The sequence below is a fragment of the Pholcus phalangioides genome, unplaced genomic scaffold (assembly GCF_987345545.1).
Source record: "Pholcus phalangioides strain wild (caught in Gottingen) unplaced genomic scaffold, Ppha-v1.0 ptg000009l_1, whole genome shotgun sequence".
In the NCBI taxonomy this organism is placed as follows: Eukaryota; Metazoa; Arthropoda; class Arachnida; order Araneae; family Pholcidae; genus Pholcus; species Pholcus phalangioides.
Window position 1 is genome coordinate 44,446,044 of NW_028301602.1, and position 22,715 is coordinate 44,468,758.

General features: G+C 36.9%; 1 protein-coding gene across 2 annotated transcripts in view; it reads left to right on the plus strand.

Moving 5' to 3' along the window:
- The window catches only part of LOC149083150 (regulator of G protein signaling 11-like), a 58,786-nt gene that overhangs the window by 19,276 nt on the left and 16,795 nt on the right, over positions 1-22,715 (plus strand). For both annotated transcript variants that reach the window (XR_016193219.1, XM_089236300.1), the window contains exons 3-5: positions 10,409-10,505; positions 19,948-19,998; positions 21,427-21,533. Coding sequence is in view for 1 of the 2 variants with exons in the window: in XM_089236300.1 (XP_089092426.1) it covers positions 10,409-10,505; positions 19,948-19,998; positions 21,427-21,533 (255 nt within the window). In the remaining variant the exon portion in view is untranslated. The remainder of the gene's footprint in view (positions 1-10,408; positions 10,506-19,947; positions 19,999-21,426; positions 21,534-22,715) is intronic.

Sequence of the window (22,715 nt, forward strand, 5' to 3'; positions counted from 1 at the left end):
GTTCAATACACGAAGTTAAATGGAATCAGCTTCCTTTGCTAAATAGTCTTTTATTTTTCGTTTTAGTTTATTTTGAATTAAAAAAATTAACATAATTGTTATAGGAGAAATTAACATAATTATATTGTTAAACTTATTCCGAAACGTGTATATTTTATAATATATCTTAAATTTGGGAGATACTTATCTACAAGGGAAATGTTTTTACGTTGAAGCTATTTATTACTGCAGCTTCCAGAATATTTGCAAATACTCTACTTGATGAGAACATTCTGCTAAACGTTATGTTATAACCACGAATTTTACATCTCTAGTCATGAAATTAAGGAGTATCCCTACCGAACCCCTTATCCCATATCCGTTTGAGACGTCTTTATTATAAGGTTCCGATGACGACAGAACCTTATAATAAATTATTATTATTATTATTCCGATTCGTCTTAAAAGGGAGATCCGCTGTATTAAATGCTGTGAAGATGAAGTTTGATTCTCTTTTATTGTCACGAATGCAGTCGAACTTGGTTACTTGTATGTCCGAAGTCAATGCAAAAAAAAGTTCGAATTATCAAACTTATCTATACCAGATCCGTAAAAATTATTTCGAATTGCAACTTTATCATCAATATTCACACAGGATTAATGATTGATCTTAGCTGTTACATTATTCTACTGTTCTGGAATCGGCATCACTGTAAAATTTCATGACCATCCTTAAAGTCTGGTTTACGGGAATAGTTCGTGATCATCGGTAACGAAACTGTTTCGCAAATTTTGGTTATCATTCTTATGGTATCAAGGAAATCCACTTCCATGATTATATTACAGAATTTATAATATCCGGTATTTTCCTACACCCCTTAATTAGGGATGGGATGAATAGTGATTTGGCCGAATACTGAATATTCGGTTAATGTTTTGGCAAATTACCGAATATCAATTTTCTTAAAATTCATTACAATTATAAATAAAATTTGTGTTTTTATTTGAAAATAAAATTATTGAAATTTTTAAATGACTGAAATATATTGTGAATTATAATTATGCAATTGAAAACTTTTTATTGCCATGATACTCTGGCAATCAAATTTAACGATAATATACTTTTAATATTATATTTTAAAGAATCAATTTTCTTTAAACACTTCTTACAATTTCACATCTAATTAAGAAAATTTCAACTATTATTTTCACTCTCAAGTAGTAATGCGTCGTAAAATTTACGACTCATTTTCTTGTTTTTCCTCTTTTGATGTTTTTTTTTTTTCCTTTTGCCTTTTTCAGTTACTTAATACAGTGATACTTCGGCTATTATAGTTTCTTCGTATATATAATTATGTATAATACGATTATTCGTTCCAGAATCACATTCATTAATCAAAACCGGATTTTCCATAGGTTTCTATGGAAAATAGTTTAACTCGTTCTAGGAGCTGCCAAAAATTTTAAAGCAACTTTCGTAAAACACTGTGAAAAAGACGAATACTGAACGAAAGCTAAGATAAACAACTTCGCAATTGAATGAACGAAAATTTAAAGGAAGATGAAAACTGAACATTTTTTTTGTATTTTACTCTATGCAGTCAGGCTCGTGAGACATAGTGAAAAGAAAAAAAATGTGTGAGGCGGTGTGCTATGGAATGCACAATTCATTTCTCTCTCATACGCATGCTGATGGAAAAAATAAGTTCCTAGAATGTCCAGATCGTTCAGGTTGGTATTAAAAATTGCCGTATGCACTGAAACCATTCAGGTCTAAGGCTTTTTTAAAATGCATTTTCTCTTACCATAACCCTTCATTATACATCAAATGGCTCAAAATATCTCTGAAAGGGATCTAGGAAGTGATTCTGAGGTGAAAAAATATTTATCTTGCTCAAGTAACAGTTACTCATTGGATTCATTTTGATTGGCACAAAAATGTAGCTCACGACGCAGCTGTTTTTGATACAGCTGATGCATCCATATCAACTAAAATGTTCGTTTGCTGAATCTGCATTCGTTAGCCGAGGCAGAGAAACGTTGAAGAAAATTTTTGTTACCCAAAAACTTCGTAAGTTGAGGCGTTGATTTGCTGAGGCATTAGAATATCTTGTCTAGATACATCCTTCAGTAGTCAACTTGACTTGCAGAATTCATGCTCACAGTTCATATTTTCCTTATCCCAGAAATTCATTCTGACGTAACCTCACAAAGGAGATAGATATACACCACACAGTGCAATATAATCGGTAAATTTTAAATGTATGCAAAAAATTCCAATTAATATAATTTTTGAAAATTAGTTTAATGTACTTAGATTTACACAGATATTCGCCCGAATAGGCCTACCTAAGCAACATTTGGCCGATCCGAATATTCGGTAAAAGGGCCGAATACAGAATAGTAATTGAATATTCGTCCCATCTCTACTCTTAATGACAATAAAAGTATTTTAGAGAGATTTTGAATGGCAGGCTAGCCTACACATTGATTCGTAGATTGAAAAGCATAAATTATGTCAGGTAGTACACAATATCGATGCACTCCGGCTCAAATGGGCATTAAATTATCAAAAAACAAACAAAAAAACCCACTAATAATTTGAGTGGAATTGACATTTTAACGACTCCCATTGTGTGTCGAAATTACGTTAAAAATTACGAGTTACGTATAATTCTTAAATGGCAAATTTTTATAAATTTGGCAATAACAAATTTCGATAAATTCTGGAACGTAGAGTCGGTGTGGTCTTATAACGAACCTTTATGTAAAATTCAATTTTCAACCAAATTGAGAAGACATCTGCTGTGGCTCATTTTTTTTAATGAATATCATAGTTTATGGTGTAACCTGTTAGTAGGCCCCCTTTCCCCCCCACCCCATCCTCCACTACTCATGTTGAGCGTCGAAAGCACGTTTTGCAACCATACATTTCAGGGTAAATATTGAGCAAGAAAATGTAAATGGCAGTTTTCAAGTTACACCGAAATGATTTGAATCGATTGCAGAAAAGCAATTTTCTTTCCTATACGCCTCGTTGAAGATACTGCTGGTTGTTAGCCCGCTTCCGCCATTTTACTCTCCAACTTTTCACCGGTGGTTAGCAGTTCTGTTACGGTCGAAAAATTGTTGAAATTGGGATGGAGTTCCCACAACACACTCTGATTCTCATGATAATTTTCTCCGGAATTGTCGTTCGATTTTCGAAGTATACAAGTAAAAAGAAGGAAACAATGGAGGTGGGGGGAAGAACTATGCCCACAGTAAAAACAATTCATGGTGCTTGCTCTTTGATGCTTATCGGTCAGCTAGTTGAAACAACAAAAATTACTAGAATCGTGAAAGATCCTGCGCAACCCATGATGAGCGAGCCTATCTACAAACGCGGTGCATCGTTTCACGTGAATTCTCATAATAAGTACTCATGGGGAAATGCTTATAGAATTTTAGCAGCCACCCCTTTTTTTTCTTTTCCAGGATAATCTTATTTTCAGAAAATATTGCAATGAGTTCGATTGTAGTTTGAATAGACAGTGGCTTATGGTTGACAGCTTATTTGTTTCCATTCCCGTATGATTATTGCTGCTGCTGCATCTCTGTGCGACAGCGGGGTCAAGCGAGATGGATAACTGGCAACCAGCCAGTCTGCCATCGATATTGAATGGAAGTAAAAATGGTTACTGTACATATATATACCTATTGAATTCTACATTTCGGAAATGAATTATCTTCTGCTCCAGCCAGTGGCGTTGGAGCCGGGGGTGCTGTGGGTGCTCAAGCACCCATAGTAATTTGTGGCATGGATCCCAGCACCCACAGAATTGATTCAGAAATTAAAATTTCCGATATAAAACTAAAGACGAGCACCCACAGTTTAGAAACACTTCCGACGCCCCTGGCTCCAGCAATTTAGAAGAAAGTAATGTGCAGAATCACTCGTAGAATATATTCTGTTCCATTGAAGGCTCGATTTGTTTCTTCTTCTCACGGACTACTAATAAACTTTTGGTATTGTAAAAAAAAAAAAAATCATCGAGCTACTAGGATGAAAGCCTCATTGTACGGGTTGAGGTCTTATTCGTCCGACTGCAGCACTGTCGTTTGAAATAATTACTAGTACATACAGTACATACCATCGCAAGAGAGCACTTAAGTGCACGGTCAAACTGTTGAACTGCCATAAAAGATAAGAGTTTAAGTTGTAGTGATCTTCCCAGAAAATGTTTTTTTGCAGCCGGGTGAGAGATGGAGCATGGTATAAATGCATACACATGTAATTCGTCGATTTAATGGTGAAATACTAGCCGTGCGGTTAGCTTTAATTGAAGAGTTTGCCCCAGAAAAGAGGTACTATTTTTGGGGGGATTTGTGTGAGTTATATAAAAGCTCCTTGAAATACTCTTCATAGGCGCCTCGAGTTAAAGATCCTGTCATGCACAAAAAAGGGGCAAAGTTCTTTCGACTAAAAACCATTGATGTGGCATTTATTCCTGAAAATATTCCATGACCGTACGAAACCGATTTAGTCAAAATTTTCTTTTACACAATTACTCCTAAACTCATACAATTACGTAACCGTGCATACATATCGTAAATATATATATACGTGTCTCTAACATATTTATGTTGTCAGAGTTGGGTTTGTTTCCTTTAATACTGGTGCTACCACCTGTCTTCTGTATATCGAAGTGTAAATGGCCACGTCTCCGAATTTTCATGTTATGTACGTATCGTGCTGAAGGTCTGCTTGTTCAATGCGGACAGATTTTGTGAAATGGAGCACCGGCTGTCAGAGCCTTAAAATTAGAAAACCAATCCAATTTCAGCTGACCACTGCCACCAACGAGGTTCGAACCTGGATCCTCGCGATGAGAGTCCAGTACGACTCCCTCATGCTCGCGCAGTGGCATAATCATACAACTACAATCTCGTCTCTCAACGACGGACAAGCCGGTTGATGTCCTAAGAGTTGGGCTACTTCACCAAACACCAGTTCTGGTCATCGCTATATTGCAATTTACTGCCATTAATGAGATGGGTTGGAAATGAAGGCGTTGCCTGTCGGTGGTCGCCTCAAGCTCGTTAGGGAAAATATCTTATTTATATCCTCCCTCGAGTTTGAAACCGGGATCTTGCCAGCAACCTTCACGGTGGTAGACGAGCATCTTACCATCACGCCACTTGGGCGCAAAAGTCCTAAGTTAGGCTGGGTTCCGGCGTAAATCTTTCATTCTAATTTTGTATCATGTAGATTCTGAATTCGTTTCGTAGATTCAGTTTAGTTATCAAATCCCACAGCAATTGAGCTGAAAGCTTTGTCCTCTTCTGGATCCAGAAGGAGGCCAGTCCAAAAATTGTCTTTCTTATAGGGTTCCTAGTGACCTAGAAAGTCAGGGGAAAAAGTAAAATATTTGGTAAAAGTAGGGAAAAAATTCTTTGAAGGAAAAAACTGAAGCTCGAAAACATTTGGAAACTTAAGATTTTGAATTATATTTTTTTCTTCAAGAGGGAAAAGCAAGGAAATGATCAAGCAGATATTTCTGGGAATTCTTGTCTTGACAGACGCATATACAGCTCACCTCTTACCACTAAAGACTGCATGCAAATTATGATGAGATGTGGCTGGCCCGAAAATATGCATATTGGACTGAATCAAATGTGGTTTTACGAAGGATTTGAAAGCAGATAATGCGATGAGCCAGATCACAATGGAAGAATTCGACCACTGAAAACAGTAATTTTGCCATTGAAAAAATTTCAACTTTGCGGTTCCGTATGCAATTCGCGTGTTCATTTATTACCTCACGACTTACCTGAGTGCTCTTATGTAGACAGGCCTTTACGATTTTAACCATTATCAAATTCGTACGGTAACACCATGAATGATTCTTTGAAAAGAGATCAAGTCAATTGTATGGTGTACGACTTTTGACACTATAGATTTTTACTCTTAACCATTGGCGTACGCAAGAGGGTGATAACCCCCCCCCCCCCACCACTCGAGTCGAGATTATTGTGTTATTTTGCAGGAAAAAACGTAACCCCACCCTGTGTACAATCCCTGTACACTCTTGAAAACAGCTGGTAAAGATGTTATAAAAGAATTTTGTCTTCGGTACGAAAAACCAATAAATTTCGGATAGACTGATTTTGATGTATGAAAAGACCTGGTCCCCCCCCCCCCAACCCTCCAAGTTTCAAGCCCGTGCTTTTAACGAGTCTAACAGCTTGAACTCGGTAAAAAAAAAAATCATCGCCCAGCTTCGCAATCTCATAACTGATCGTTAATATTGCATGCCTCATTTAGGAGTGGGGGATCTAGCTTATCATTATCTCGCTAATTTCACTCAATCCAAGCATCACAAAGAGCGATCTATTTTGGATCCATTTTAGGCGGCACATTAATGTAATGCAGTTCCTAATTACGCGCTGGCTCATCTCTTTTTTAGTGGAAGTTGTTTTATGCAACTCTCTTGGAAAATCGTTCACCTGACTGTTTCAGAAAAGCCAGTCAGAGGAAAAAAAAAAAAGAAGAAGATCGGTCACGAGAGAAATCATTATTGGTCGCTGCCACCACCTTGCGGCCAATGAACGTTGGCATCTTTTATTCCGTGCGATATCGGATGCTCATTGAAGCGAGAGACATTCCACGAACGGAGGTGACCTTTTCGGATGTCGACAAAAATCTCTCGTGGCTCATCTCCAATATTATTGTGGTCGATTCCTCGTGCAGTTCCTGTGCGTAGGACACGCGCGTGTCACCAGCTGATGCGCAACTGTACTATGTATCTACTTCCCTTCAGCAACGCCCACAACCCATCTTTTCCGAATGCCTCGCACTCTTATTTTTCGCCACACAAATCCCTTCATAGTTGAATAAACTGCCGCTACTTATAGCGGGAAATTTTTATTTATTTATTTTTTTGTTTCTTTCCTTCAATTTCTTTTCTCAAGATTTCTATTGATCCTTAAAGAGGTCTTTGCTCCTTCGGATGTCGTATGGTTTCGAGAAAAGTCGTCCAACCCTTATTTTTTTTTTTTTTACCGAAACTGTTTGTAATACAAAAAGGCGTGTGGTTTTCGTTCATTTTCTAAACGCATGCTTGGATGAATCGTCACTATTTGCTTCTTGCATAGGGGCTCGTTCGGAAAACTTGCAAATAACATTTTATTAAAATTCGAATTGGACTAACGTTGGTGAAGTCCAGGTATGCACAACCTCCGGCCCGCGGACCGAATGCGGTCCGTCCGTCAAGGGGTTCCATCTGGCCCGCAAAAGGTGTTCCGGTAGAAAAGTGTCAATGCACACGAACATAATAAATGCTTAAGTTGACCATATTTCCTTCATAAAAAAAGGGAAATTGGGTTCCAACGGGGTATCACCAATTATCGCTAAAAAATTGTCAAAGCCAAGTAAAGTTGTCATTTACAGCCAAAAAATTTTAAAAATCAAGTAATGTCACCAATTACAGCCAAAAAAAAAATTGTCAAAGGTAAATAAAGTTGTCACTTACAGCCAACACTATCGTCAAAGAAAAGTATAGTTGCCATCTATCGCGAAAATTACTGAACAATTTCCAACGGCAAGAAATAGAAGGCTACTGCATGGGTAAAAATGCAATTCACGTATATGTGACAAATGTGTGATATATAATACATATATATGGCAATAATAAATTATCATAGTCCTAATTATCATAACATAACTTATGAGTCATGAAAATAATCTTAGTTCTTGATTTTAAAATCAAGTCACGAGCAGAAACTATCCACTGAAAATGCTGCAACTTGCAGGCAAATGTTCGACGGACGTACTTGAAACGTGCGAGAAGAAGCTTATTCGATACACGGAAACTCGGATGCTTTAACCCCCTTGAAGACCAAGGACGAGATATCTCGTCCAAACGCAAATTTATTCCAGTTCTCCCTGTTTTTTTTACCTCTACACACACACACACTACACTTTTATATAGCAAAGACGAATAATAAAAGACAAAGAATCTTTATTATCGAAAACTTTACAACAAATACTCAAATAAGTGACCACCAGCCGGTAAACGAACGAAAGGTTCCACGAAAGTTCAACGAAAGGCGACGTTTCATCCACTCCAGAAAAAGTGCGCTCTCGCGGCTCACCGCTTGCTTTATGACCCCACATTGTAATGGTGAAAGTTGTTTGTTTTGGCGAGTTATATCACTCCTTACAGTTAGTTGTTGACTATCAATTTAGGGACACCCTGTATATAAGAGAGAGAAATAGAACAAATAGAGGAGGGTGAGCACATGGGTGCTAGAACCTAGAGGCTGAAGCCATTACACACCCCCCCCCCACCCAAATAATTTCTGAAAAAGCAGTGCGATGCCCCCTCCCTCTCCTGCGTATGCGCTTGAGTCCTGTATATACGGGACGATCATCAACTTTCAGCCTCCCTAATACTTTCTTCATGTCGGCTCCTCTGGGTGAGAAAAGAAGGTGAGGGAGAAAGTGAAAGTCTTCTGCCATGAATCTTCTTTCATCTTTCTATTTGTAACATGCGAACAAGGAAACCAGTTTTATCGCCGATACTTAAAATACAGATAATCCAAATTTGTTGCCAAATGTCTGTACACGAAGGGGTTAAACAAGTCGAAACCGACAGCGACTGGTGGATTGTAGCCTACGGTGTCCTGCATTTGTCTCGTAACAAAAACTACTTTTAGTTTGCATGGAGCACATACACCGTTCTGCATCAAATATTTTTATTTATGAGCATTAAAACTATTTTGGGAATCGTTGTGGACTGTCCAAAGGCACAAAAGTGATCCAAAAAACTTATACAGACAAGACCATGGTTTTTGACGACTTGGAGCAGACCCCCCCCCCCCCCGCATTGATGGTTCTAGTACTTACAACAAAAGAAAAATACATATACAATTAAAATGATGATCCATTCCCCTAGGTTAGCAAAATCTCGCCAACCTCTCTCCCTTGTGGGGGACCTTGATACAGGTATTGTGAAGGGCCGCAAAACGTCTTCCCCTATGTTCTAATTGAACGAACGAACAAACTATTTTCTTCGTGATTCAAAATCACAATTCCCTCAACCTATGCTACCGGTATAGTCGGATAAAAGCTGCTCTCAAAACGGCCGAGTAAAAAAAAATTCCTTTTTTTCCATTCGTCTTTTGTAAAAGATAGATGGCACTCAAAGTCATACGTTGCAAATTCAGTGATACCTCGGCTAACGAAGATAATTCGTTCCGGAATCACGTTCGTTAGTCGAAAACTTCGTACGCCGAGATATCACTGTTATATAAGACACTTTATGAGACGGAAACCTACCTTCGGCGGAATCAAAAAACAGTCCCCTCTAGTCCCTTCATCCATTAATGATTTTGTGTGCGTGCACCTTTATATAATGGAAACCTGTCTAAAATGGAATATTATTTGAGTCTCTCGAAGTTCCGTTTCGTACAGATTTCGTTGTATAATACAATCGAGAAAAAGGTGTGATATAAAGAATCTGGATTGGAATCTACAATCACCAACAAAATAGTGATTGGAGTGGAGGCGGGTACTCTACCGCTACTCAACAATGTACAATCATCCCACACAATATTGTATACCCACGCTGAGTTGGCGTCTGGCTACGGCATGAAACGTCATGATGGGTGGTTCCATTTATCTTCTTTCGGTAAAAAGGTCGCAGGTTGGTATTTTCCGGTGGCGTCTTTTGCGCTATTTCAGTGAGTTTTTTCCCCCCGTTCCCCCCTCATTGGAAAATGAACCCTCCCTTCGCTCGTCAAGGTCAGAGGCCAACTCAGTATGGGCATACAATACAAGCCTGTTAGGGAATATAGAAAAAAAAAACCCTTATTATATATATATGTATACGTACGCCATCTATACGTCGTTTTAAGAACTTCATGTTAAAAAATTTCTTTGAAAAAAAAAATTCAGATCATCTCAAGATGATGGAGCACGCTGCTACGGTTGTCATAACTGGATGATGGGAGTACGCTGAGCCCTAGGAAAAAGAAGAGGTGGGGGAAGTCAAAACTTGATAAATCGGCACCATCCTTACACACAGGATTGTCTTCTTTGTTGGCATGATATCCTCGAAACTGACGTTGTTTGTGGAACGATCATGTGCTAGTACAAGAATATTGTACAAACTTAATTCCCCCCTTTTCATTTGTTTCCCATTTTATCTCCCGGATGGCCTTCGTCGCAATCGCCTTTTGTCCTGTCATTCGTCGTTCCTCTTGTCATTCGCGCCTGTGTTTCTCTTCTGTACGATGTGTGTTTGTCTGTCTAATAACGAGGTACAATTTACGTTATCCCGGTACCAACTAAATCAATCTCCCTTATTATTATTATTGCAAGGGCAAAAATAAGTAAATAACAATAATGAAAAAAATATACAAACAATTTTTTTTATCGTTATAGATGGAAAGGTTGATTTGCGAGATGCAGCATCCTGAGCACGGCGTGCCCGTGAGAAGCCAAAAGATATTTCTTACGACCATACCATCTGCATTCGTGGGTAAGCTTCGGTGCTTTGATATGATTTCTTCTTTGTTGTTGTTGTTGTTTTTGTCTTATATTAACTACAGTTTCAAGAGAGGAATTCCTTCGGACCGGACTCACTACTACTTAACCCATAGGCGCCGGAACCTAGGGGCTGAGGCCATTTGAACCCCTCAAATAAATTTTGTATACGGGCTGAGCCCCCTCCCCAATAATTTCTGAAGGAACAATGCAATGCATCTTCCCTCTCCTGCGTACGCGCTTGAGTCCCGTATATACGGGACGACCAGCAGCTTCCCGCCCCTCCGATGGTTTCTCCATGTTGGCGCCTCTGACTTAACCGTACATACACGTAAACATTCCTCTGGGGAATTTTCTAACAAATTACTACATTTACGGGAATGTGTGTTCTGAGCATATATATGCGTGGCCTTAACGTATTTATGTTGTTAGAGTTATTTTTGTTGCATGTGATACTGGTGCTGCCATCTGTCTTGCATATTTTAGAGTAAAAAATTGTAAATGCTTGAACTTACATGTTATGTAAGTGTCCTGCCGAAGGTCTGCTGCTCTCTGCGGAGACACTTTTCACATGTAAAACCGCCTCTAAGCTGGAAAATCGCAGAAAACCAACTTCAACTGACCACCATTGGGCCGTCAACGGGGTTCGAACCTGAATCCTCGTGATGAGAGTCCAGCACGATGCCCGCACCATCGAACAGCGGCAAATGACATTTTATCGGATAAGCTCGTTGCTTATCGATTTCGTCACGAGTTCCGGAATGAATTATCAACGAGGCCGAGACATTACTATATGTAGTTATTTAAGATAGCGCATGCCATGGACACCGGAACCATGGGGTTTAGGGTTATTGAGCTCCTCCCACCCCCGGTAATTTATGAATACACGCTGTAGCTCACCTTTCTCCTGCGCATGCGATTCCCGTACGTTACACCTGGACACTTTGCCCCCCAATTTTTTGCTTCGTATCGGTGTTTCTGCTCACAGTATTCTGTACAGTATGAGGAGGGTTTTCAGCTTCCTGAAAGTAAAAAAAAAAAAAAAAAATATTTAGAGTCGGGGTAAAAGGCGCATATTTGATAAAAGTCGGGGATAAATTCTGTGAGGGGGGTGAAAATGAAACTTAAAAAATGTTTGGGTATGCAAAAGAATGAAACCGCCACGGACGAACAAAAAATATCGTTGTAGAGGCATTATCACTATATGGAGAGGAAAACATTATCATCAGCATTGCCCGGATGTTGATGACATTGCATTTTTTCCGCCTTTTTTTTCACTCTGTTAGAATATTCTTTTGAGGTTTTAGGTCCTTTTTTGGCATTTTCAGGATATTTTTCCCCTTTTTAAATTTTTTGACAACGGAAGCGATTGAAAAAGTCATATGAGAGAAAGAGAGAGAGGGAGAAGTACTCTGACTGCATTCTAGCACTTATGAACAAATATGCTTGAATTTCTTGGAAAATGAAATAAAATATACTTTTTGGCATGAAATAAAATATACTTTTTGGCTTCCTAAATATGGGCATACACAGGATTTTCTCCGCAGGGAGGTTGAATTTTTCGTTTCTTACTGCAACCCCCCCCCTCCCCCGGTCATATTCTTAACGGGCTTCTCGAAAGTGAATTTATTGTGAAAAAAATGATAAGAATCGTCTCAGGCCCCCGGGCTGGAGCAATGTCAGCCCCTTTATAACGATACGGGCATAACGCTAGTGTTTCTAAACCGATTCAGGAATTATACCTCGTTTATTACAAAAATTTTTATTTTTGATAAAATGTAAACGTTCAGAAAAAAAAAAAAAACATATGATTTTGATGCTGACAAAACTTTTTCTTTCGACTTTCAAACATTAACCGGTTTTTCAAAAGAACTTGTTTTATTATTTTGATGACTTTTTTTTCTTCCAATTTTTAAGGAATTTTTTAGTCCTTTTTCAAGATTTTTAAAGGCAACAACATCCGGACCTTGGTTTTTTTTTTTTATCAGTCACTACCAAATTTATTCTGTTGCTTGGCATCTCTTCTGAATTGACGTTGTTGGTACCACCATAAAACGCATTTATTCGCAACAAAAATGAAAAATTGATTAATTTATTAGTAAGATTTAGTTAGTTGTTTCACACTGTAAAATGGTTTACCGCACAGCACTTTTGTGTACTACACAGAAGTTAGCTTCACGCGGCAACTTCATTTGCACTTTCGGACGGTTGATAGTGCAAAATACCGATGTGTTAGTCAACATGCTCGAGAGAACAATCACTGATGAGAAGTTCAAAATTGTACCGAAGTTGATTTTGAGTGAAATGTAAATAATATCGTTGTAGTGGTTTCGAAATATCGTCAAAAAGTATCATTATAACGGGGTGAATTATCGTAGTAAGGGATATTGTTGTATCGAGAGGAGTTTAACATTGCAATTCCAAACAAAATTTGAAAAAATATCGCTGCAGAGGAATTTATCGTTATATTGAGTGTCGTTATAGTGAGGTCACTGTATGTAGGTTAATGTTTTGAATTACTATATTTTAAGGTGTATGAGGGACCCCTTGACTTTTTGGGTTTAAAATTTGGAAAAAAAATTAAAAGAGATACATATATACAGTTGTTTATCTATAATACTATCCATCTATCCAACCCCCCCCCCTATTTTTGGGACCCGATTTTTTAGTGAAAATGGGGGGTTCCTTATACACGTTAAAATGCCGTATATTTCTTTGTTCGCGGAGTTTTGGTCAGGGAAATGATCAAGTGGATTTTGTTGGGAACCGCGCTTGATGAATAGTAAGAGACGCCCTTTTGACAACGAGATTATTGACCCTTTTTCTCAGATACATTTTTTGATATTTGGCGGACATCTTTTATTTCATGCTGATGAAAAATCGTCTCCCTCCCCCTTACCAGAACAGTGAATTTCATTGTACATAAAGGAATGTTGAGAAGGACGACTGGCTTTTTCGAATTTCGTTTACTTCCGCATTAATTTCGTGCGCATCATTTTTCTCGCGTAGAAGTCGCATAACTTCAGCGCTTCATCCTTCACTTCTGTTCACCGTTTCATCCTTTGTACATGTTTGTACCATCCGTCGTCTTAGCTGGCTTGTATATTTTCGCACGTGATACGATTCCCAATTCCCATGAAAGTCTTTTCTCGCTTTCTGAATCTTCTGTCGGCTCTCCGTCATCTTTTCTTTTCTTTTTTTCCATTTACGAGATGCTCTCTCTCGTCACAAAATCCTCCTATTGATTATTTTTAACATTCGCTCTCCGTCGTTCTTCCTTTTTTTCTTTTTTGCTGTATGCATTGTCGGATGGTATGTTGATGGCGTTTTGTGTGTGTGTGAATAGAAGAGCATGTGAACGCGTCTTCGAAGGAGGCTCCTTATTGACGTCATCTCTTGTATAAGAAATCATGACGCAAGAAGCAAGCCATAGAAAACGCCTCGTAGCGTGGAGAAAATTCTCCTCTCTCTCTATCTTTCTCCCTGACTCCATCACACACACACACACACAAGCTCATTCTTTCATTCAGTTTTTACGTTTCTCAATGTGAAGGAGAGAAGCAAAATAATAATAATAATACGTACATAATAAAGGAAGAAAAATGAGGCTCGTTAATTTTCTATTTTTAGCCTCCACCAACGATAGTTTCTGACACCAGAGACAACGAAATAAGTTGAGTTTTGATTATGGAAATTTTTGAACTGTCACTAGTTTAAGAAAATCTTGATCACCTGTCTAGAAATATCGGCGTTGAGCCATGTATCGACTTGATTCGCGTAAAATATATGATACATTTGGTGAAACATGGCCTATTATTTTTTTTATCGAATTTATAAAGAAATCAATGATGAAATATTAAGCGTGAAAATCCGTTATACCCTCACTTGGAGAAAGATTCACTCAGCTCATCACTAAGAAGCGGATTTTATTTTTCGTTTGATGATCCGTATAAATCAGGGGTTCTTGACTGAAGAGCTTATTTTCAAAAGGGAACATATTTTCCGAAATGCACTTTTTAACGGTGTAAGAATCTTTGAGATGAGCTCTGCCAGATTATGCGACAGGAATTATTCAAACGGGAATATTTTTGGTAGAAATTGCAACGTACATTTATTCGTTTCTATCAAAAGGGAACAGCATATCCACCTTTTTCATACACTTCGGTATTTTTCCTCTCTCGACAACGATTACACTCATGGAATGAAAAATTTGTCCGCTAATGAGGAGTGTTCGTTGATGGATTGCAAGATACATTGAGTCCCGTCGATGTGATTCAAAATTGTGTCAGCCAGTGGAGATGCCCGCTAACGAAGGTGTCCGTAATGGGAGGTTCCACTGTTGAATTATCGTGTTTCTTATGTTAATGATGAGAGGGCAGTGAGAGTACTTCTTGGGCTAGTTAAAGCCTTCTGGAATCAACAGGTGACATAGAAATTTCCAGTTTTTCAGACTTGACCAGTTCATACTTTAATCAAAAGGTAACATTTCCACTAATTTTCTTTCAAAAACGGAACATTTCCAAAATTCAAACGGGGATAATAATGAATGTTGAGCAAGAAACATGACATTTAAATATTCTTCTACCATTCCTACATGCTGCTACCTGTTCAGCTATTTTCTAATTTTGTAAAACATGTATTTCGGAAGGAATTTTTTTTTTCCTTCTACTGTAAATTTAGCAAAAGCGGAAATGCTCCTTTTTGAAAATAAGCTCCTCATCTAGGAGTCCACAGAACCCCGTGGAGATCCTAGACAAGGTTCCCACGGGAAAGTTAATAAAATGAAAAATGGTTAATGAAAATATAAAATATTTAGCAAATACGCAAATATATATTTCTTGTGAAGGGAGGAAACAAACTCGAAAAATTTTTCGGACGTTAAAAATTTTGGAATCCTATTTCTTTAGGCGAAAGTCAAAAAGAGTCTTTCTTTAAGAGGTCAGGGAAAGGCAGCGAAATTTTTGAGTTGTGATCGGGTGGGGATTAAAATTGAGCAGATTTTAACCCAGATTTTTTTATCCTTCTTTATTGGGAACCCTACTCGGAAATATTTCAGGGAAGTAGGTCCCCGAACTTGCATGACAAAACAATTCTTATTGTTTTTAGGTAATTATACACTGTGAACTAGCTATAATACCCGGGCTATTCAATAGGGCTTTTTGGATCACATGATATCTCCCTCTTTCTTTGAGGGACATACAAACCGTGACTAAGCTAACCAATATGGTGCCTTCCTACGCGACTCATGAAAGAAACAAATCTAGATTTAAAGAAACGTTGAAATGAATATACAGGGTGTTTCAAAAAGAATCATCCGGTTTAAAAAAATCCTAACTATTCAGCTTTTAGTCCGTTATGGTCGAATAATGTATAGGTAGGAAGAGGAAAATCTCGAGTTTCACGCAGTTGCCGACACGTCGCTCTAACGCTCTTCCTTCGGCCTCCACTTCAGATTGGCTTTTCCCACAGTTAGAAACCGATTCGGATGATTTTGTTTTCCAGAAGAACGGGGCACCACCATACTGGAGCTTGGACGTTCGAGAATTTTTGAAAAATCACATTTCCTAAACGATGGATCGGCCGTACGGGACCTAACGATTCAGTTAAACATCACTTGGCCTCCGAGATCGCCGGACCTCAACAGTGTGCGATTTGTTCTTGTGGGAGTTTATAAAAGACTACGTTTATGTGCCTCCTTCTATCTAAATTATCCGAACTCAAGATACGCATAACAGCAGCAGTGGAGGCAAACATGCTCGCAAAAGTTTGGGACGTATTTGACTACCATACAGACATATGCCGTGCATCCCAACGTGGACATATTCACCTTTAATTAAGTTTGTAAAAAAAACTTTATGATTAGCCAAGTAATAAAAAATTAATCTTAAGTGTTTATGTTTAATATTTTTCGTAATATACGCATTTCAAATCGGGTGATTCTTTTTGAAACACCCTGTATTTCTTCTTTTTTAAAGGGCGCTAGGTATTGAATTTGCCCCCCTTTGAACTTCTTACATCCACCTGCCTATTTCTGCTCCCAAAAATGCTTAGTTAAAGCTGTGAAATTTCTTCGATGAACTTTACGAGCCCCATAATCAATTTTAAAACATCCTAAACTATATGATTTAATGCAGTTGAATATTAAAAGATAATACGGAGACATTAATTTTCATGCTTGAGAGGATATAAATAAAAAGTTGAAATCAATGTTATTGCATGGCTATTCAACTTAAAAGTAGGTCCTGCTAATTACTTCATATTTAATTTTTTGGGCTTCGTATATCTCAATATTTCAAAACTCATATTTCAAAAATTAACAATTCAATACAATTTTTAAAGTTATTGATGTGGTGGAAACCTCACTAAATTTCCGCATTTCTACAGTAAAATCGGCAATTTTAGCACTGATTTCTATGGGAATCAGCCTTTGCCTGACCCTCAAAGTGATTCTGATGTCTATTCAAAAAGTCTCATTATTGAGAGGATTGAAAAGTGGCAAACCATTATAAAGATATAAACTATTATACATATACACTGAGCTCTAATGAAAGCTATTCCTTATAGCTCAGTGTATATATACTAGCAGTATTGAAGAAGTGACAAACCATTGTAAAGACATATACACGTCTGAAACGCATTGCTAGGGAACCACGGTAACCAAAATAAACGATCCGAAAGTGATTGTTAAGGTCCAGAAACCATTGTTGCCCGATAATTTTTCGCCTATGTTGGGCATTTGCTCTGCTCCGACGAACTTTTAAAGTAGCCTATCGTTCAAGTCGGTTCCTATTTGGTATATACGCAAAATTTGGCGACGATAGATCTAAAATCGTAGATTTGTATAGAGAATATACACACAGATAGACAGAAAATCAATTTTATATATATAGATATTATTCTGTAAAGCGAACCGTACGCGAAGAAGGTCCACACAACCAGAAATACATTACGTGTAAATATTCTAAATCTGTTTTGACTTAATTATCTTTAAATAGATATTTCGAGGTCAAACTCTAAATTTTCGTTTACTCGTGTACGTTACCAATACAGAGGTCAGAAAAAGTAGAGGTTGACAAAGGATGATGAGATATTGAAATAAAATACAAACACGGGGTATACTCGTAGGTTTCGGTCGAGGTACCAAAGGATATTCAGAGGTGCCGCGAGTTCGATACCCGATTAGTCCTTGTCAGAATCTTTCCTGATGGGTTGGGGTACGGCAGGAACGGCGAGATATCATAAACACAGAACGCATTACTACAGTAAGAATTCCCCCCCCCCAAGGCGTTATCCCCCAGATCACTTGGCGAGACACGTAGAAAAAGAAAGAATTCGCACGTTATCTATTAGAATCGGCACGAAACTGTAAGTTCCAATCAAATCAGCCCTGGTGTGCAGAAAATGACTTTGATGCGACAAAGATGATCAAATAAAATACATTTGCTTACTCATTTCACTCACCACTTATTTTGATAAGCGATGGCTGCATCAACTGAAAGGCCCCCCTGTGCGGTCGTCGTATAGGTATCGAAGAAGTGGCCACTATACACTGAAGTGGTCCTGAACTGATATATTAATAGTGTTAACAGTTTTTTCATATTAAATTTAAAATTAAGATCGGTTTTTACTTTTGACAATCATCAGAATATGTTTTTTAAGAAACAGGGTTGCTTTCACTTTTACCAAGTGTGGTTCTAACCATGCAGAAAACCTATTTTAATCATCCTGGTTGATATCAGTTTTGACGGTTTTAAGTGGTTTACTACTATAGAGGACGTCAAATGGTTGAAAGAAACCACAACCCAAAGATTTCTCTTTTCACCCTCACCCTACCTGTTCTTTTGCTCTTATATGTATATAGTAGAAAGATACATCACATGTAGGGGAAAAAAATCACTAATGGGTGTATATAAATAAATGGAGGTAAAAAAGAAACTTCAACTTCTCATATTGTTACAACAAAGCTTTGCGATGATAAGGAAAGGAAGGACACAGAACTTGTTTGAATTTATTCCACTAGCGTTTGGACACACTTTCCGGCATGCACCAATTCGTTAAAAATTCGTCAGAGTAATAAAAATTATAGACGGCTGCGTATTTGTGTTGTATAGCCACCCACTGAACACACATCCCCAACAAAATATTCATGTATAAATTATTCCATAGTATAGGTTGAGGGGTTATGAAAACTGTAGTAAATTGTCTCAATGATGGCAGGAAGTGATCACTTTATGCTTTTGGCAAATTTTCGTTTGTGACTTTGAGAAACTTTTAATAATTTTTTTTTTATCATTTTAATTACCTGTGTGGAGAATTTACGATATGGATGTGGGGGAATGCTCAGTGCACTGAATAGTAACTGGGTATTTACGAAAGAAAGTAGGATAAGTGCAAAAAAGCACACACATTACATTAATAAACGAAAAGCTGTAGTGTAGGGAACTTTTTATTGGTCGTAAAAACGATGAATGTTAATGTGAATGAGGTAGAAAATAAAAAATCAGAGCATTATAAAAAAGAGATAGTTGCCTTAATGTCACGTTCTAAATTATTTAGCATAGTTTTATTTTGAGTTGCAAACAGCTATATTTATAATTATGGACCACAAATGTGTGTGTTTAGGATACTTTTAACTGTGCTGTGTTAATAAAAATTCAGATTTTGCAGATATATTTTGTATACAAAAAGCATATGCCAATAAACTTCGGCATTAACTATGCATCTTATTCTATAATTTTAGCATTTATTTTGTTTTTTTTACTCAGTTGTGCCAACAGTAATACAGAAAGGAGGAGAAGTCCTGGACACATTTTAAAATTTGATAACAAATCAGCCAATTGATATAAAAAGATGCAATTAATGTAAAATACTCATTATGGCCTAGATAAATTAAAAAAAAAAAAATTCCAACTTTACTCACAGGTGGCGCTGTAAAACAAAAAAACAACTTGACATAAAACATGAAATGCAACAAAAACAGCACATAATTAATATATATGACAATTTGTGTTATATAAAATTACCATATTTCAACATGAGCAGTAGCACTCCTTTCACCCATTTAGAAGTAGCTTGAGCTAAAAAGGGCACTCATATTGAAATGTGATAGGTTTGTGTTGCATTTTATGTCTAGTTTTATTGTCTTACAGCGTCACCTTGAAAGAAATTTAAATTTTGTTCTTTATCTATCAAAAGAAAACTAGGCCAGGGTAAGTATTTTAGAACAAACCACACACACACACTTTTTTATGTCAATTAGCTGATTGGTTATTAATTTTCACAATGTGTCTACCCTGTATTTCATATTCATTTCAGTTCTATTAAGAAATAAAATATGTATATAATCCAACAATAAGTCATCATAAGAACTGCTTAGTTAACTGCCCTGCAGGACGTCTAATGCCTTGTCTTTTTATGTATGTTTGTTTCTTTTTTAGGTTATGATCTTGTTGAATGGCTTATGGATCATTTGCAAATTGAGGAAAATGGTAGGTATAAATTCAAAATAGATATGACTCTGTACAATTATGAGATATCTCAATATAATATACACAACCCCCCCCCCCTTTGGATACACTCGCTGGACAAAAAATTGTCTGTATAAGAGGGGAAGCTGTATCATAGGAAGTTCCTGTTTTAATTGTATTACATAGTATTAACAATTACTGAAATGGTTCTTTATTTAAATATGAATGGAATTCTGACAATATGAGATGTGTTTAAAGTCGTGAAATACATAATTACTGCATAGATACGAAATTAAAATTACAAACAAAATATTATATAAAGTTTATATACGAGTTGACATCTTTTGGGAAAACTGACAAATCACAGTTATGTGAGCTTTACTAAGCATTTCAAATAGCTTTGAAATGTATTTTAAGCTGCAAGACTGAATCCAATGACTTTCTGTTATTGCGTTTACAGGAAAATGTATTCAATCAATACATTGAATTCATTTTTAATAGCACGAATTCCAATGTTACGTTTTTCACAGAATTTGAGACATCAGTTTTTGCTCTTAGTGAGAGGGAGTGACGATTACTAGAGCTGGCCATATTAAACAGTGTGGAATAGTGTAAAATATAGGAGCACAACCGGCGAGACATGATTTCAGATTCTAAACGGACGTCAGAGGTGCCAAATATTAACAAACTTAAAGCCAAAATTTCATTCAAAATAGCCAAATGTAAAACGTTGATCAAATATTTAAACTTTTGCTGCCATCTAGTGAGAATAATTCGAAATGATAATTGGTGGCTGTATAGGGGTTTCGTCCAATGGAACAAATGATAAAAATTGTATCTGTGACTATATCTGAGGGTGACCGTTGAGAGGGGTTTTACTTTATTACTTGTGTGGCATTTAGTTCAGTTTAGAATGATAATTGTATCTGTCTCACTGTAACTATGTGAATTATCACTTACACTGAGTAACTCTCATAATTTGTCCCAGACTCTGCCACAAAACCAGGCTGGAAGAAATCTCTGCAATGGGATAATTTCTGTGGCAGAGTTCAGGCATACATGTTGTTGATGTATAACTGCTATAACGGAAAATGTAATAAGTTGAATGCCTAGTAATGTCTTTTTTTTTTCTGAGCAAATGAAAAGTGAGATATGATCATTTTGCAAGCCTATTGTTTATGTTCTGCTAAAAACTGGATTCTCAAACTTGATACATATTTGGATTACTTAGTTATCAAGGATAATATTTTACTTCAGGGGAAAAATAATTTCTATTAGACTTATTAATTCGGAAAAAATTGTTAACAAAAACTTCTCTAATATGATCCGCTGAGTTTAATTTTTGGACATTAAAAATTCTTTGTGAATCAAAGGTTTGGGGACGATTCTGATTAAGGTACAAATCCCTTTTTATGAGTAAAATATTGTTCTGTCCTCTCTCTTATTCAGAAGCCATCCACATGGCTAATCTGCTCTGCCAACATGGATACTTCTTCCCTGTTGGAGATACCAGATCATTGTCTATACGAGATGACAGTACCCTGTACAGGTTTCAGGTGAAGTTTAACAATTTTTTTTAAATTTTTATTGATGTATAGAGATTCATTGATTTTCTTTCAGATCTTTAGACTCACACATTTATTGTTATTTTTAAAACATCATTAGAATTTTAAAATTAGCATTCAAAGTACATTCTTATCCTCATGGCCCCCACAAGGGTGGGGCTGACAGGGTTCTAGCCCTGAGGCCTGGGACAACTCTCATAATTTTTTTTGTTTTTTTTATGCTATAAATCAACTATAGAAAGGGCCTGTGATAAGGCTGACCGGGAGGAAGCCTGCAAAAGATCCCGACCGAGTGGCCATGCTTATCCTTTATGTGCTTAAAAGATTTCAAGTTCAAGAATTTTTCGTTTGCCCTCAGAAATACTAATATTTGCTTTCAAATATGGCATGAGTAAAGTCTGCCACCAGAAAGCTCTAATCAGTTTTTTTTAATCTGTCACTTTCATTCCCAGCGAATTGCTTTTTGCAAATTTTCTTCATTATGCAAACAAAATAGAACATCAACACGATTCCTGTAGTGAAGACTGTTAAAAGTTTGAAAGTTTTAAGAACTGCTTATTTCTGCTTATTCACTTTTGGTCTTGAAACAATTTTTATGAACAAATTTTACTGTATATATAATTTTTTACAAAGGTTTTAACAGCTAGCTGATGCAAAGATGAATTCAGGAACTACTTATTCTAGGACTTATCTCTGGTGGCAAACATCAATACATATGAATATATGTTTGTACAGCTTAGTTAGGTCAGTTTCACCAATATGCATCTAGATGCGTGTAATTCACGCATCAAAATTCAATTTTACTCCTCCAAATTTTGTTGAGGAGTGAAAATACTCCTTCAAATTTTAGGGATTTTTTTTAATAGTGTTATTTCTCACTCATATAAAAAAATACCCCTCTTTTTTACAAAAATATGCCTTAAAATTTTGGAGAGGTGTGAAATAACTCTTCAAAATTATATTTTTGGATAACACTGGGTCTTACTGTTCATTTATGGTCCCGTTCAGCATAAATAAGTTCTAAGGAAAGAATTTTGTTTCTTCTGTAGCATAATGGTCCTGTGGCACTCTCCCGAATTATGAAAGAATGGTGGTTCGATTATCAATTTTGTCCGTCATTTGTCTTTAATCATTTCAAACATTTCGAAAGAGCAGTAAATGACACAGTTGTTA